This window comes from Myripristis murdjan, chromosome 3 (assembly GCF_902150065.1).
Source record: "Myripristis murdjan chromosome 3, fMyrMur1.1, whole genome shotgun sequence".
Classification (NCBI taxonomy): Eukaryota; Metazoa; Chordata; class Actinopteri; order Holocentriformes; family Holocentridae; genus Myripristis; species Myripristis murdjan.
The window spans coordinates 27,665,274-27,683,785 of NC_043982.1; the positions used below are offsets into that span (position 1 = coordinate 27,665,274).

Below are 18,512 nucleotides of genomic sequence, written 5' to 3' on the forward strand. Positions count from 1 at the left end.
GAGTTACATGAAGAGTGTTGAATAACAGAAAAAAAAAAAAAAACATCAGTAGCAACAGCAATAACAATTAAAACTTTGGTCTTTGTTTCCAGCTTTACACCAAACAAAACAAATGTAGAATAAGTAGAATAACAAAAAAAAAAAAAAAAAAAAAAAAAAATCAAATGATTGTCCTTGTAAAATCCTCATGTCATAAGTTCACTTCTATAAAACTTAAAATTCACACTGAATTTGATTTTTTTGTTTGTTTGTTTGTTTTGTTTTACATCTGATGATTCTTTTTGATTAAGCTATAATAAGCCTACACTAAGTGATATATTCAGAAGCCCTGAGATACCTTTTTGTTATGGCAGTGCATAACATTAGTTTTACAAGTTGAGAAGTGTTACAGTTTATTTTGTTTTGTTGTTGTTTTTTTTTTTTTTTTTTTTCAAATCAGTCTGACTCATTGTTGATAGCCCTGAAAGCACTGACACTGAAATGCGATGAGTACATATTTTCAAATCATACTACTAAGTTGACTGAAGATCTTATTTACCAGAAAGTTTAGCTAAGTTCTTGAAAAGGGACCAAAGGGACCAAAATTCAACAACAGCATAAAAAATAAGGCTTTGATAATCTTTGTTATACGTTACAAGAGACAGACAAACTCCTAGTAGCAGAATGGATTTTTTTCATTTCTTAAAAAAACAACCTTATAGGCTACTGTACAAGTTAAAAAAAATCCTCTGAGATTATTCAGTGCACTGTTAATAAAAATGGGACAGACAAGTCATATATATTCAATGGGCACTTAGCAGTGGTTTAGATGCCATTTCACAGTGTTCGGGTATGATTTAAATATGGGGTTTGAGGGTATGAGGGTTTTCCCAATGATTTTCAAGGGACACACATTTCGAAACATTTTTAAACAAAAAAAACAAAAAACAAAAAACAAAAAAACAACTAAGGAACCTGCACAGGTTTTGGCAACAGTAATGGTTGGATATGCCCCAGGAGTACTGTACATCGGAGTTCAGATGTTTTCCTCCAGGAATGGAGTAGTGGTTAAACTGACTTCAGGAAGAACAAATAAGGTAGATGTAATAAATGTCACACAGTGCGGTAGACTGTGGCACAGTGTGACATGTTTCTGTGCTGATCAGACCGGTTTCTCTGCCAGTTCTGCTGTGACAGAGGTTATGGGGATACAGAACTGTCTGGACTGGTTTCTAAGCTGTTCCCTGAGGCTGGTTGAGGCACAATGCAGCTAAATGCAGAATACAGTTTATATCTAAAAGAGCCTTTATTTACAATAGTCTCCCCTTCCTGCATCAGTACTGAATTGCATTAGTAGCACAGCAGCCACAGCAAACCTTTTTTTCTCTTAAATGCTATAAAGAAACATATACTGAAGTCTGTGTTTTCTAATCGCTGGACAATTCTTCAGTTCAAATTCTTATTCCAAAAAAAAAAAAAAGCAAACAAACAAAAAACCCAGTAATTCCTCTCTGCAGTATGGTAAAAATGCAACAGTTCTGTATAATTGTCACATTTATGTCATATGAGATGAAAGGTAGAGGTAGGAAGGCTTCCCATCGCTATGACTTGCAAGCATTCATGTCAGGTGGAAAGCTGAACTCGAAAGTAAGCCAACATTACAATTCTTCAAGTCTATGTCAAAAGTTAACACTGTTAAAACGCAAATTTAATAAGAAACATGTTCATTTATACAATAGGCAGACTTGTTTTGTGGTTTTAAAAGGCATGCAGGATAAAAGCATCATTAAATTGGTGAGACTGGTTAATTTACCGTTAATAGTGGGGTGGGACTGATAATAAAGATGCTATTTTCCAGGTACTTCAGGTGTATTTGCTGCCTGGTCAAATATATCAGAGCCTTCCGAGAAATACAAGATGCCTGATTGCAATCACCAGTTGGATGTCGATGTGAGTGCTACTTACAAGTCAGCAGATGGTACTTACGGAAAATGCCATATGACATGAACGCGACATAAGCATACAGTTCAGTGGAGGACTTGATGGCTGTAGCTACCTTAAGTAACTTGAACGGCCTTAATAACTGAGTAAGTGAGGTCAGCTGGAGTCCATTTACTGATTTTTGTCTTCTTTAGTCAAACTCGGGCATACACTTGCACCATTTGGCCATACGGCCCTGCTGCTTGGGTGCTCTTCGCTGTGCATTGGGGTCCAGTAATCCATCCATGTAGTAGCCATACTCACTGATGGCATCTTCAACACGGGTGATATACAGCCAACTGACTATCACACCAAAGAACTAGAGAGAGACAGAAACAGAGACAGAGACAGACAAAGACGTTATAACCATTTGGCACAATTTACACAATTTGTCAGTAGTACACAGCAGCCATTTGTTTTGTACAAGAAGAGCTGCAGCTTTAGCTCTCCTTTCTGTTTACAGTGTTAACACCGTGACTTCTATGAGATTTCTCTATGCCCAGCCTACTGTAGCGGTAAATCAAAACACACATATAATGTAACTATTATTCAGAATAGGTTTAATAAAGCTTTGTGTGGATGTGAGTATATTATTTTGATAACAAATTGTGCACTTTGGTGATAACATTTGATGATTCTGCAACAACTCTGTGACTGTTAAATAGCAAAGCATTATACTGTACAGTTTTTTTTTTTTTTTTTTTTTTTATAATTTTTCTACAATGAGCTATTTGATTTAAGTGTTTTATTGACCATTACAGTCTTTGCCTTACAGATGTCATGCATCATTTTGTTTTATCAAACCTTTGTCTAGGCTTATTTTACATCATTGTTTTTTTTGCCAATTTGTGGAATGGAAAGCCGCTCACGTCATGATGATGAAATAAGCTGATAACCGATGAGGTAGGCCTGCAAGTTTTGTAAATTGGTTTGTGGGGAGTGGTCATGTTAATGTTTTAGTTAAAGTGCAGTTTTCTCACTCACTGTGTCCAGCAGGATCTTATGACTTTTTACAGCAGTGTTTGTCACACAATATTGTGCCTTTACAATGATCTTTCAAGAAGGCCATGACCTCGGCCTATTAAGGTTACTTACACAGGTATTTCAAACATGCACAATTAAAAAAGGACCAAACAAACAAACAAAAAACCTACAGTCATTTAGCACCTTCACCAGATGTAGTGCAATCTAGATGAAGATGGCTGACCTGCTGGCCAGCATATAAAACTCTGAAACTGACTCCCCTGGATCATTTATGAATCTGTGTAGTGTGTATATGTGTGCAGGAGAGCGAGAGGTCTGATGTGTGCAGCAGCAGTCTACCTGTGGACTTAATAGCTGATGTGTGTGCATACCTGTGGCAGTAGTATTCCCAGCAGAAGCCCAGCCATAATCTTATAGTTGTCAGTAAACCAGAGGAGGACGGCATCAATACAGCCTCTGATATGGATGATATTTATCACGTCCAAACGCTATGAGACACAAAGTACTTGGTCAGTTGTTCTGTCAAAGTTAGACAGTTATAATAGTCACCATTAAAAACAGCTAAAGGCAACCACACCATGGTGTTCTATAGTGGGTAATTTCACAGGTTTGGATTAGTTATTATCTAAAAAAAAACATCAGTGCAACCTGGTGTAAGGATAATCTATAACATGTCTCAACCCTAAGACAAACAAAACTTGGAAAAGTCGGAAAAAGCAAGGATATGGAGGGCTGCAAACCACTATCCACTAATTTTTGCAATAGCTGAAGATAGCTGTGTAATTGTTTCATACATAACTGCAAAAAAGTGACAGTCTGAGATCATACATTTCATAATTTCATTGCATTTTATAAAACAAGTAAAGATGAATATAATTCATTTATTAATATTACTTTATTACAAAAGGTAACTAGAATTTTCCTGTTTGCATATTTTTTTTCCTATATTAGACTCTCTCATACACCCAGGCTCCAGGACACCTGCATGCTATAGGGAGGCCAGTGTACAGGTTTACTGTGTGACAAATGACTGGAGGCTTTAGTGCTATGAGAAGGAGGGGATCAAACACCAGATGGGAGGTGGACAGCTATGAGTGGTCCAACTAGCAAACAAGATGCACCTGCACCACACTAATTTCTTCTCTGTTTATATCCTGGTGGGTATAAATAGAGGAGTCGGCAGTCTGCACAAGAAAGGAGATCGATGAACCTGCATGTTTCTACCTGGTGTTTTTGGGGAGGCTGGAACAGTGGCTGTAATTTAACAGACATGAGCATATTCTTGAAGTGAAAAAACAATGCCACACAAGTGGTACACCATTTTGTGCTTATGCTAGATACAAGTGCACAGGCTACTCCACTGTATCTCTGTCTAAGTGCTGACTTTTCCTGGTTTTAAAGGCTCTATTGCAGGAAAAGGATGTACTTCTCTCATTAGACTGTTCTGTTTTACTATGTGCCTCTACCTGTTCATCATACCCACATCAGCACTAACTAACTAATCTCTTGTGAATAACTATCTTATAAAAGCACCAATAGTCATCCTTATAATATCATCACAATATCAATTGAGGTATTTCAGGTATTAGGTCAAAAATATCATGATCATTTATTTGCCCATATCAGCCAGGCCTAGTCTCTTGCTGTCGAATTTACCTCATTGTCCCTTATGTACATCAAAGAACTGGGCACTGTCATAATAACCAAGAACATATGGAGCCTTGCAGAGGCCATGGAAACTTTTTCTTACTTTATTTTGTACACAGGAAATCCGTCATCATGCCCACGCAATACTAAACCGAGGTCAGAAAAACCTAATTTGTGCGTTTTTTGGGGGGGCTCTCAATGTGACATTTCAAGCTCTCAAATTCATAGAATTGTGCCCACATTTTAGTTACATTGTTTAGTTACCCTCATCTAAAAAAAATAAAAATAAAAATAAAATGCAGCCACGATTTAATTACACTCAACACTTTGACAACAATAGCACTGACCATTGGGACCCAGCTTAAATGTGCATTGTGGTCTGTCTGCTGAATTTATCTGCTCTGTGTGTTGTTTATACTTGGTATGTTTTTCCTCATTTTCAAACACATGTTCCACCCAGTGATTTCACTGTATCATATATACTGTATATATGTTGTAAATATTTTATTTTGCGATTGTCATATCCAAATACAGGTTTGGTCTCTGTAAAGTCCTTTCAGACATGTATTGTGATGAAAAGCTTCAACACTAAACTTGACTTGACATACTGCACAATAGTATAATGTAAAACATACAATAGACCGCACATGTCATTTTAAGAATTCAACAAAAGCCATCTTTTGCAATAAAAAGATGGCTATCTAAAGGGGGAGAAACCACACCAAATATAGTTTCCTCCATTTCAGCTGACATGGGAGGATGAGATCTCTGCCATTATGAGATTAAACAAAGGTCTTTGAGTTCATAACGGTGAGTCATAGGAGCCTTACCTCTTTATTCAAGACTTTGTACCCACAGAGAGTGTTGGCTACCTCATTAGGCTGGGGAGAGAGAGACAGAAAGAGACAGGGACACACAAAGACAAAGACAAATGATCAGTCAAAAAGACTGAGACGCCTGTGAGCAGCTCCCAGTATCAAGGGGACTCAAAGAGCTGACAGAAAGAGCCAAGCTTAATGTCAAAGCACTGAGTAATTTTGTTTAGAGGTGGGACCTGTGTGGGCACATCAAGCAGAGCCAGATTACCTGTGACACAGACACACACACTGAAACATTTTCACTCACTCACTCTCTCTCTCTCTCTCTCTCTCTCTCTCTCTCTCTCTCTCTCTCTCTCTCTCTCTCTCTCTCTCTCTCTCTCTCTCTCACACACACACACACACACACACACGAACCAACTCTCTCTTATCCTGTCACCGTGTCATCTGGCTCTAAAGCTGAACACTGATCACAAAAGTACTGAGGACTCTAATTAAAGAAAATGGGAATGTGTGTCACAAAGTTAGTGAAAAATCTGTTTGAGTGTGAGTGTGTGTGGGTGTGTGTGTGTGTGTGTGTGTGTATGTGTGTGTGTGTGTGTGTGTGTGGGTTGGTGGGTGAGGTCATCCAAGCAACCTGATGACTTTGAGCTTGTGGTTTTTCTGTATTCAAATAAGATAAACCACCAATCTCCTTGACACGGAGCCACAAAGACTGCCAGGCTGCCAAGAGGGAACAAGACTGAGAATGACAGACAAGACGGAAGAGGGGTGGTGGGTAGGGTGTAGGGGGTGGAAATGGTGGAAATGAGTGTCCTATCAAGCGATTGAAAAACTTACATTAACTTTGTTCTTGACATTTTTAATGGTATTACTGCTGTATGAATCATAAAAAAGGTTCAGACAACAAGAGGAGAGGTAGAATTTCTGTCAGCATAAGCAGGTGCAACATGATTAAAAATTAACCCCTCATTATCGTTTTAAAAATGGGACTTTTTGGTAACAAGGACCTTCATTACAGGTACTTGCAGGAAATACGTCTGGACACAGGCAATGACATTTAGCATAAGTAGTACACATACAGACAATACACATCTTGAGAGCAGCAGCAAAGAAGGCATAACATGAGGCAAACATTCAAATTAAATTACAGTGCAAGTCTTAGCTTTCTAATCAACCTGGTTGACCAATTTTTATTTTCCTTAATCCCTCTTGATTGTACCCTTGGCCGAGAGTGGCTGAGACCTACTGTCTGTCTTTAGTTATGAAAGGAAGAAAAGAGAGAAATATAATCAAGCGTCAAAGTGGAAAATGAGACAGACAAAATGGAAAGACGAGGAAAGATGGGGAGAGGTGTGCTAATAATCTGAATGCTAAAAAATGCAGAGAGCAGAGAGAGGAGACAAGTGGACCTGCAGTCTGCAGAGGGAAATGAGAGGAGAGAGTGAGAGGAGAGATGAGAGACAAACAGGAAGAGACAGAGAGAGACATGCAGACGAAACGAAACATGCCACATCATTTAGCTTCTGTTACTGGTATACACTGAGAAATATAGAGTCAACAATGAAAAAACGAGCAAAGGCAACAATCCCCTCTGCCAGCTACTCCTGGAGCTTTGGACAGTGAGCCCGGTTATATCTCATAACAGTGCTCTGACCCAGCCAAATAATAACTACAGCACAAGTACACAAGACATGTGATGACATCTTGTGAGTATGCCCCTAATCTGGTTAAAGGGTTTGGACAACCGCGGAGGGCTGATTTACGTATGGCTCCCCCATAATGAGATCTTTCAGCTCTCTTAATCTACCCCATGATGTAAAGTGTCTAAAGTTTGCAACAGAGTCATTTCAAAGTCAACGTCACAACATGCAGACACCGCCTACCATACACTCCCCACTACACTGAAGCAACGGCTCCATGTATTTTGATCCCACACCGTGTCAGTTATCAGCTTAAATAAAGGCATTTCGAAGGTGATGGTGTGCGAGATTTATAGCCTATGCAATATTCATGCAATATTCATCAATGTCAGCATGGCCTGTGCAATGTGCTACACCTACAGCTTTTGTTCCTGCAAAAAAGTACAGTAGGCAGACCAGACACAGTTCCTATGTCTGTAGTTGAACTCTGTTGTATGCCAGCATTCAAAATAAGTATTCAAATTCATTATGGGTCACAAATTTGCTTTAGTCAGAAAAATGTATCATCACAATGCACAAGGGAGTTGTAGGAAACTGTTGTTGTAACAAACTGTTTTGACCAAACTGTTTTTCCTGGGAAAAGCTCATTTTAAAGGAATTTGATGCCAATGTGATATAGCACCCTCCTACATTTCAAATCACTACAGTCTTTTGGGTCTTTGTGACACCAGCAGATGTCTTTACAGTGACTTCAATGGAAGTCTGTGGTCTTAACACATCCTTACATATCCTCACCCCAATATACTGGGGCTGTAAATAACACAATGCAGGAGAGAGGTAAGAAAATCCCAGCATCAAGTGAGAACATGACTGGTCCTCAACAGAAAGTACAGTAGAATACCTTGCCATCATTATCCTGTCATCCTGTCAAAAACAGACAGAGATGGCATAATTTCACTTATATTTCCACTGGTCCTCTGGTCAGGTTGCTAGGCAGTAAGCAGAGCAACTTGGTGAACTGGGAACAGGGATCCCTGCTCAAATCATCCACTGCCTGCACTATATATTTACTGTCAGACTGACAATTTCACTGCTAGTGCTTTCTTCTGCTCCGCTCAAATTCACCGTCACTTTTTGTTGCTCTCTCTCTCCTGCACAACCACACACATTACACACACTACCCCTTTCACCATTTTTCTTTAAACAGTATCAGTTGCAGGACAAAACATACCACACACACATACACACATAAAGACACCTTGTGCTATCTGTGTTCACAGTTTACACACATTATTGACACTGAAACAGCAGCACTGCAGCATTTTACGTGTAAATGAGCGTGTATCTTAGCAGTAATGTATTTCATAACTGAACTTCACATTCACTCATATATAGAATTCAAATAATTTAGATATATAAAATAATAATACATACATTTATATAACTCTTCAAAAAGTGCTTTACAAAGACATCAGTTTAGCAATGAAGAAAACAACATAAAATTAAAATGGAATTAAAAAAGGGGCTGATAAATACAGAAACAGAGCACAAAGACAATGAATCAAGTATTGAAGCATATCTTTAAAAAAAAAAAAAAGGTGAGCTTTACAAAAGGTATTTAAAGGCAGTCGTTGAGTTTTCCAGCCTGATATTCTCAGGCAGGCTGTTCCAAAAGAATGAGGCCCCAGAAGTAAAATTCAATTCACTTCAATTTTATTTATTTACATAGCCCAGAATCACAAATTACAAATTTGTCCCAAAGGGCTCTACTGGAATACAACATCTTCTGTCCTTAGACCCCCACTTCAGATGAGGAACAACTCCCTAAAAAACCCCTTTAACAGGGAGAAAAAACAGGAAGAAACCTAAGGGGAGCAGCAGAGGAGGGATCCCTCCCCAGAACGGACAGACGTGCAATGGATGTTGTAAGCACAGAAAACAGAACACAGATAACAAAATGCCCGCACAGAGGCAGTATGATGACTTTGGCACTTCAGCCTCAACCCACACAGCTGCCAGAGGGGCCTTGCCTGAGGACCTCAGGCTACACTGTGGGATGTACGGGGCTGAAAACTCCGCGATTAAACAGAGAAGTAGACGGAGCCATGCTTTTAAAAGTAATTACTAATTTCTAAAATAAACTCTAAAACTAATGGTTTGCCATCAAAAGGAGGATAAGACTGGGATCATGTGTTCTCATCTTCTTGTCTGAATTAAAAGTGTGGCTGCTGCTTTTCAGACAAATGGTAAATGGGAAAAGGTTCCCGTATTGAGGGAAGGTGTATAAAGAACTGCAGTGATCTAAGCATGAAAAAATAAAATTGTGGATATCTCTCTTTTGGTTAGGATATATTTCATCACTTCATAAATGATAACCAAGATGGCAAAAGCAAGACAGGATGTCATTTTTCATCTGTATACTGAAGCTAAAAAAAAAAGGATAATCCTAAATTTCTGGCATGAGGACTTCAAATTAATGGCTAAAACACCAAAATGTTGTTAGATAGTGTTAGTAGTGGAAGAGGGAACAAATAAGCATTTAAGAACATCCAGTATTTTAGGTCAGAAAAAACATGGCTTAAGGGGTAATAGATAAGTGGGATCCGAGGGATCTATGAGTAGATACAGTTGTGTATCATCTAACTATCAGAAAATAAAAATGACAGAAAGCGATGCTGTGTTTATCTAACATATAGCCTAAGAGAATAAAAAGGGGCCAAGTGTTCAGCGTATTTGATTTATGCCACACCTCATTTCACTGGAGATGAAATAATTCTGCTTAAACAAACACAAAAAATGTTGCTCTGATAAAAGAAGATTTAATTAAATGATGAGGGAGATCCATGAAACTGCATGGCCAGTTGTATTGAAAGCAGTGCTAAGGTCAAGAGGGATTAAAACTGAGCATTGTCCTGAATCAGCCGGTAAAGTTAGGCCATTGATAAACCAAAGAAGCTTTCTGTGCTGTGAATTGGCAAAAACAAGTTATTAATCAAGTTATTTCTGATTACATAGCTATAAATCTGGTTATATTCCACTTTGTCTAATCATTGGATAAAAATGTGAGTTTAGAGATAGGTCTAAAATTAGTAAGGACAGAAGAGTCAAGTGTAGGTTTTTAAGAAGCAGTGAGGTAAGAGCATTATTAAAATAAGCACTGAGCAAGAGTTGAGGGAACTGTTTATGATAGCCAAATACTAGGTCACACAGAGTCAATAACTCTTGAGCTCTTTGAGCAGCTTAGTGGGAGCAACATCTAGAGGGCAGGGAGACATTCATGTACAGTTTAATATTTCTGAAGTCTTTTAAAGATAACAAGGGAGTCTTAATTATTCTCCAGGTTGAAGCTACCAGTAACAGAAAGGTCACATGGAAGACAGATTATTTTGAATATCATCAACTCTCTTAAAAAAGAAAATAAACAAAAAACAAAAAAAAAACCTCAAGAGTTCTCAGGAGAATAGTTAATCACAGTACTAAAGGAGCGCCCCCATGGCTCGCCTACAGCTAAATTCTGAGCCAAACCTTTTGCTGCATGTGATCCCCCCTCTCTCCCCTGCCTTTCCTGTCCCTCTCTCTATTGTCACTACTGAATAAAGCCGAAAGGCAAATACCGCTCCACACACACCTAACACACACACACACACACACAAAAATGCACCAAAGAAAAAACAGGAGGAACTGTTATTGTAATGGAATGTAAACCACTTGGTGGAGGTTTTATCTATAATTTTGTGTTCTAAATTCGAGGCTATGATTATGTCATAATATTGAGGGTTGAGTATGGGGATGGAAGGATTTGCGGGCTCCTTTTTCTGAATGTAGAAATTACCCAACAAATTTGCTTTGCTGCAAATAATACAAATAATACAAATAATAAAAGTAGCGACACCTACCTTAGTGGTAATGCAACAGGTGTATGGAACGCCACAGGCTAGTGGACCAGGTGCAGAACAGTTGTGGTACATGTTGACCTGCCAGTCCTTAAAATCTTCACCTCCACAACACTTAAACTGGTGGAGAGAAGCAAGATGGGAAAGGAGAGAGAAGAACAGAGAGAGAGCCCAAGGAGAGGGAAAGATAAATATAAAAAGGAAGGGGGGGGGCGGGGGGAGGGGGGTGCATGGGAGAGAAAGAGACAAATAGATTTTTTTTCTGACGTGCTAGTATATTGACATTAGCATTTTGGGCTCAGATGAGCCATCGTTAACAAGACTATTGTTAGTGAGACTATGCTGCATGTGTTGTGTGTTGCTTTTGTTCTATCAAAGTCAAAGCTTTTTACAGCAGTCGCAGCTGGTGTAGTGTTTAGCTGGAATGAAAACCTACATAAATCTTGGGCCTTACGGGCACATGGTTGAGGATCATTGTTTTATGGCTAAGCTTTGATAAACAGAGCGAGCAGCTGAGGCTGAACATTAGAAAGCCAGGTTACACACTGTGGATTTGTAGACAGCTATTGTACTCAGGGAGGTAAGAGTTTTGTGATCAGAGCTGACATCAGGCTACAAAAGCAGCTTCTGAAACAGTCAATAAAGTAACCAGTGGCTCGGGTTAGAAAGAAAAGACACCTTGATCATTCCATCCGATAACTAAGAAAGGGGTTAATGTAGCACATGATGGCATAACTATCGTAGCAGGACTGGATAGCTGTATACCCGATTCATCCTCTGATGTAACTGTTAGTTAAGCCAAGGGGGTTTTCAAACCTCTTCATGCTCCGGATGCCTAAGCTGACTTCCATGAAGCTGTGGAAGCCTAGTTGAACTGACTTTGCCTTATTTTGTTTTGTGTTAAACCTGCACTAAGCAATTTCAGCATCTACTAACAATCATGAAACTAACCTGTGCTTTATGGAGACCTTTGTATCCCTAATTATATAAACCAAGACCAGGCTGCTGGGCTTGGTCATGTTGCTGTTTTCCACCTTTTTTGTCTTTGCTGTCTAAATTCCAGCCTGGAAAGTAGCTGCTCTACCCACTTCACACCCTCACCTCCTCAACTTTATGTCTGCAGCTTAAGAAGGTAAGAGACAAAATAATCCAAGTAATCCAATGAGAGCCTTGTGACAGTGATATGTATCCCTCATTTCCATCCCAAAAACACATTTTTGAGCTCTCAACTAGTGGTCGTGGTGCATGGCATGAAAATGTCCACAGGCAACAGTCTCATTGCAATCACGATTTCTTTTGTTATGCTTGTGTTCAGCGATTCTGGTTTCCAACACTATGCTTGTGTTTCCCCCAACATACTAAAAACCACAAGTCACTTCAGTGAATATGCAGGACTCTGAACTTGGACTGCTGCCCATCTGCTTTCAGCCCAGTCTATAGCAGTCGTTTTCAACTAAGGCTTTACAAACAAATCAATACAGCTAAGAACTGTAAATTTTTTGATGAGATTGATTCTCCAGCTGCTTCTACTCGGGTTATTCACTATTCATGGGCTGTGTGCTCTAGGTATGTCTCGTTATAAACTGTCTCATAACCTCCTTTTCTACAAATGACATGGACTAATCCAACTGCCAGGTGGTGCACATGTGGTTATTTTTTTTTTTAATTTCCCATTCAATGGTTCAGTTTTAGGGGCCATTATGTATAAAAGAGCACTGTATTGCATCAAATCAAACTTGTTCATGATATAAATAATATGATGTCCAGGCATACAGATCATTTTGTGAAGTTGTTCATAATAACCAGCTTTTTTAAAATTTCAGCCTTTGTGGTTTAAGCAGATCTGTGCATAGAGCATAATCTCCAGAAATCTCCAGTACACAGTATGTGTGGTGACAAATCAGAAACAGGAACAGCAGCTAGTGTCAATGGTATGAAAGGACCAGCCCACCGATCATGACTTTCAAGAGACTGCCCAGGTTTTATTCTACAGTGAGTGAACAGCTTCGTCTGTCTTTTGAACATACATGCATACACACATACATATAGGCCTGCTGCGATATGTGATAAGTCGGTTAATTGCACGGTAAATTTAAATGAAGACGGTAACTTTTCTGACCGCGATTAATTGCCACATTCATGCGTGTTTGTCTTCCTCGTCTCTCTCTACCAAAGAGACCAGACGACAAGAGCGTTCACTGTCGTGTGTCGTCTGTCAGCGAGATGAGTTGGTTCGTTAGCGCAATGAACGGAGGGAACGCTCTTGTCATCAAGTGCCTTTGTCTCTGTTACATTTTTAAATATTCTTTTTGAATAAAAATGTTTGATGAATGTTTATTTCTCTTTAAAAGGGTGTACTTGCATCATTATGCCTTTATTATCATAATATAAGTTTAAACAATGGTCTGAAAATGTCAAAATTACAACAACAATAAAAATGGTCTTAAAAACACAGTGTTACGCAATATTGTCGCTTATCACAATAATTTCAGACGCAATTAATCGCACAGCAAAATTTGTTATCGTGACAGGTCTACATACATACATACATACATACATACATAAAAATAAATAAATAAATAAATAAAACTCTTCCTCAGTTTTTAAGATTCTTGCTGGAGTAGGTCAAAACAGAAAAAAAAAAAAAAAAACTACAGCAAACCAACAATACAAGAAGGGCATTTTCTAGTAGCTGTCATCCATGTTATGTTGTTGAGGCCGTCTGAAACTACTGAACCATGACCTATTAACTATTGAACCATTATTCATGTTACCTGCATTTCAAAGGATATGTTCAAATCCTAACAGGTTTATGTTTTTCCGATGACAAGCCTCTACTGTCTTAGCCACCACACCGCTTTAGAAAGGAGAAATGTCTCCTGTTAATCAATAACACAAATGGCCCCAAATAACAAATGGATGCCCAGATGCACAGACAATAGTGCCACACCAAACAACCAAGCACAATTATGTAAACCGAAAACATTATATGAAAAAAAAGCCCTGGAAGCTGTCTAAAAGAATGTAATTATTATTGGTTTCAGCCGAGACCGTTGGTGTTGACTAGATGCTGCTTCAAGCATCCTTCCTTATAGTCATAAGAGCTTCAGTGTCGCATGGCCTAAATGCTGTTTCAGACATCAAGCTGCTGAGAAACCAGGACTGTGGTCAATTCAATCAACTAAAAATGTAAATAGAAACCACAGTTCTTTTGCTAATGACGCAGCAGAGCTCTTCCTCCCACTCATCATTGAATTGGTTATACACTGTATGACAAACCTCTCAAACCATATTGTTATCAATATTTGACGTGTATTTTTTTTTTCATGCACATATACCGCTACATTCCAGGAGTCCCTTAACTTAACGAAATAGCAAACCCTTGCCTAATTTTAACCATCTCATACCTAATGTCTTAACTTAACCATCCAGTTTGGCGGGCCAATCACAGCACACATGGAAAATGTGTGCTGTGACAACAATGCTGATTATGGTATGGGAACATCCTCAGCTGGTTGAAATGAAAGTAAACACAATCCAACCCCTAAATTTCAAAAAGCAGGGTTATTAACCATTTATCTCATGAACTCTGATTATTTCTAAAAGCTGAAGTAGTTATGGTTGCAAAGAAAAATGCTACACTCAAAACATGATGCACAAAATACATTTTCAACTCTTCAGCCATTCTTGTATGGATCACAATATACTGCTGATGACGTTCTGCAAAGGAGGCAGGAACGTGTGTCTCCCACAAGTCGGTGCTGCCCTGGGATGGAGAGGCACTGGAGAGGTACAGCCTAACAGTGAAATCATATCTGACAGAGAAAAGTATGGATCACTGAGCATTACTCAACATCAAAGTTTCAATGCACACATGGACAGTGACATTTGAGAAACATTTCTTCACACAACAGGATAACATGGTGAAACGGAAAACCGTTCTCTTCCACTGTTACTAACTTTCCAAATATGATGCGCTGCATAAACATTAGCAATAAAAAGGGGTTACGTTTAGGGTCATGCCTGTTTATGCAACTGCATGCACTTTGTTGTTCTTTTTTATGTAAAACAACCAATTTGTTGTCAAAACTGGGTAAGCAAGGGATAGAAAGGTTTGGTTCCTTTAACCAAAAAAGTGCTCAGTTTCTAGGTCTTTTTGACAACTAGTCTAGTTAAGTTAGAGTTTACTGTGCTAACCAAGTAATTCTTTTCTCTCCTCTCTTGCCTTGACTGTCTGTGCCTTGTTTTTGAGTTAGCCACACCGACATAACAGTTATTTGTCTAGAGGTGTGTGTAGTGCTCAGTGTAGCGCAGGACAGGACATCAGATTCATTCAAGGTTTGCAGAACAGTGCGTGCCTCACCGCTGAAAAGCCAAATCAGAATGCCATGCTATTTACTGTTCATTTTCAATGAGTTGAAAAAAAATCCATCTATGTGTCCAACATAATCATTTATACGTAAATGATATGCAAATCTTATTTTGGACACATAATGGATATTTATAGGAGACAATTAGACATAAACATTGCGCTCACTTCAGATACATTCAACAACATCAATTAATCCAAATAATTGTGGCCTATACAGTGCAAACTTTTTGGAAAGGTGGTGTAAAGACTTTTGCGAAGAGATTTAGCCATTTGGAATGTTTGTTTTCATTGCTGCAAGATCTAGACATCTTCACCAGCAAGTCAGGCAAGCCGAGGGTTTCCTGTCCAGTGATATCAGATCAGACCAGAGAGCGCTCTAATTACGAGTGGTGCTTTGGGGAGAGGGAGTGCCAGTCTTGATGGATTACTCTTAACACTGAAAAAAAAAAAAAAAAAAAAAACTATTTTCAAAAGAAACATTTGCACATTTAGCCCGAGCATCTGAGGTAAAACAAATAAACAAACAAACAAAAAAATGCATTAGCTGCTTTGCACCCTAATGTTAGTGAACCTACATCTGAATATAGAGGCAATTTCTGGAAGCTGGCTACTCTGTTTCCGCTGTTTTCTACCAAGGTCATTAGTAAAATTGGTGCAGAAGCCAGGCTGCAATGGAACCTATATTAAGTCTGCTCATATCCATCAATGGTCACAGCAGCATGCTCCTTTACACTGGTTTCCTTTACAGTGGCTATGTGGTAACCCTATTAAGACAAGGATCTTTGTTTTCAAACTGCTGGTTCATGGATTACCTTAAAGCTCTCAAAATATAGCCCAGGTTCATGTAGAACTATTACTGTTCATATTTGTAGGAAAAAGGAAAAGCTGGACTTATTTTTACTCCCAATCCAGAGTTTAAAAAGAAACCAGCATTGTTTGATTTATATTGTTCCTAAGGTTAAATTTGACTGCACAGCTGCCTTGGAGCATATACAACACAATAAACACTGACATAAGAACCCAAGAGCCATAATAATAGCTGTGCTGTGTAATCATTCACTGAGACAGCTATTTTAATGGGATGAAGAGAAACACAGAGAGAGAGAGAGAGAGAGAGAGAGAGAGAGTAGTGAAAGGGAAAGGAGACAATACACAGATGAAAGCGAGATAGGGAGAAGCACCAAGGATGGGCCAGACACTGAGAGAGATAGCAAGAAATACACAGAGAGAATGAATATATGAATAAATATGAGACTGCCCTGCCAGTTCAGTGTGATCGGTGTGCCGACATCATGCCAGTAGACCAGAAGGACCAGAAAGAAGTACATGGATGCACAGACCAGCATTTTTAGGCAGTGGGTCAAAATAATTATTTTGTTTTTACTGTCCAGAGCTGTTGGTTCTTAATCCAAAAATAAAACAACACCTTTCCTATTACATCAGAATGTGTTTACAGCTAAATGGAAAAACTGCTAAAAATATTTCGGCGTGTTAGGAATTTTAAAAAAGGCTGTACCCTGAGTAAGGTTTGCTGCTTGGCCATAAATATGTTGTTCTGGCTTTATTTTTTATTTCAGTCAGATTTCAATTATAAGAAGACTCCTGCATACTGTCTAATGTGCAATAATACATTTATTTTGGAAAGTTTCGGTGCACCAGCCATGGAAAATGAATATATTTTTGCAGGTTTTTCAATGTGCATGAGTCCTCTTGGAGCTTTTGTCCTGTCTCATGGACTAGGTGTGTAAAGTTTGCTTTTGACCCACAATTGAATCAGATTTCAATTGCCATTTGTCTAAATTAGATAATGGATTTAGCATTCTGTCGATTTGGTGGGTTTTCCCTCGAGAGAAGAGCAAAATATAAGTGCATGTACTTCATCATTCCACATAGGCTCTGTATGTGTGATGATGACAAGGATGCAGTGATTACAAAGCAGACACTGGGGCCTTTCAATACAATAAATTGACTGTTAGCCTCAGCTGGTCTGATGGTGCACAGTATCTGTTTGGCTGCTTTCGATTGCATTGGCAAACGGTTGTCCTTTTTTCTTCACCAACTCTGTGAGCGGCATCAACTTTTGTTTTGTTGTCCTCTGTTTTTTGTTTGTAGTTATGTCTAATGTCTTGTTTTATTGTTATAGTGCAATGACCAGTAACTAGCTAAAAAGAAAAAAAAATCTTTGGCGGCACTGCATCTTCTGAGTTGACTGTGGAGGTCTATGACTGATGACTTGACTTTTTGACTTTCAGGTGGCAGCCCCAGTAGACATGTGCTTGATCTGAGTGGTAGGACTTGCATGAAAAGGAAATAGACATCGGTTTGATGCCTTCTTTTTTGCTTATTCAGCAACACTTCAATCACAAAGGATCTTGGCCAGATGTGGCAGATTAAACAGTGTTAAATGAACCACTGTTTGGGTGCCTTTTTTTTCATGGCGATGAAAAACTAATCAAAGTTTTACAGCCAAAAGTTGAGTCAAGGCTAAAGCTAAATGTTGTTTTCAAACGATTTCAGCTAAAATGTTTATGAAAAACACAGCAGCACAAAATTCAAAAATATCAATTTATGTTTTCTAAGGTTTTTCTGTTTCCCCCACAGTTGCAGGCAGTGAGTTCTGGGCACCAATTTGTTGTGTAGTGGTCATAATTATGATTATTAGACACTAGACAGACCAGGTAATCATATGGCAGCATCTAAGCAGGCATGTCTAATGATATCTCCTGCCTGGTCCGCTAACAATCACTGTTCCAGAGTATAGCTGGATTTTTCTCTTTTCTTCTCTCTTTTCCTTAGCCATTTTGACTAGGCACATACAGAAAGAGAATGATTAGTCAGCAACCATTTTGTACACAAGTGATGGCTGCCATTACACAGCCCTTTGTTCACTGACTTCATTCTAAAATAAAGTATAATTCAGCACATGTGAATTGTTTGTTGTATCCTCTTTTCATGCTTTTTCCTCCTCGCTGTTTTAACCACCTCTCCTCCAAATGACATCAGATCCTACAACTCAAAGTGTGGCTCTTCGAACCCTCCAGCCTCAAATTCACAACCATTTTCTGTCTTTCTGCTCTTTCTGCTCTGTTTTTTAGATGTTTATTTTCCTGCCACTCATCAGCTTTTCCAGGCTGTTTTCAAAGGTCCATTACTGGGTGAGCCATCAGATTCAGCTGGCTTTTCATATGACATTCCT

At 38.8% G+C, this 18,512-nt stretch overlaps 1 protein-coding gene across 1 annotated transcript in view; it reads right to left on the reverse strand.

The window, feature by feature from the left end:
- Positions 1 to 379: 379 nt before the first annotated feature.
- Positions 380 to 18,512, reverse strand: part of tspan15 (tetraspanin 15) — a 43,745-nt gene continuing 25,612 nt past the window's right edge. Inside the window, exons 5-8 of the mRNA XM_030048713.1 lie at positions 10,948 to 11,064; positions 5,421 to 5,471; positions 3,315 to 3,431; positions 380 to 2,278 (exon numbers count right to left, since the gene is read on the reverse strand). Of these exons, the coding sequence (XP_029904573.1) occupies positions 2,111 to 2,278; positions 3,315 to 3,431; positions 5,421 to 5,471; positions 10,948 to 11,064 (453 nt within the window). The 3' untranslated portion in view covers positions 380 to 2,110. The remainder of the gene's footprint in view (positions 2,279 to 3,314; positions 3,432 to 5,420; positions 5,472 to 10,947; positions 11,065 to 18,512) is intronic.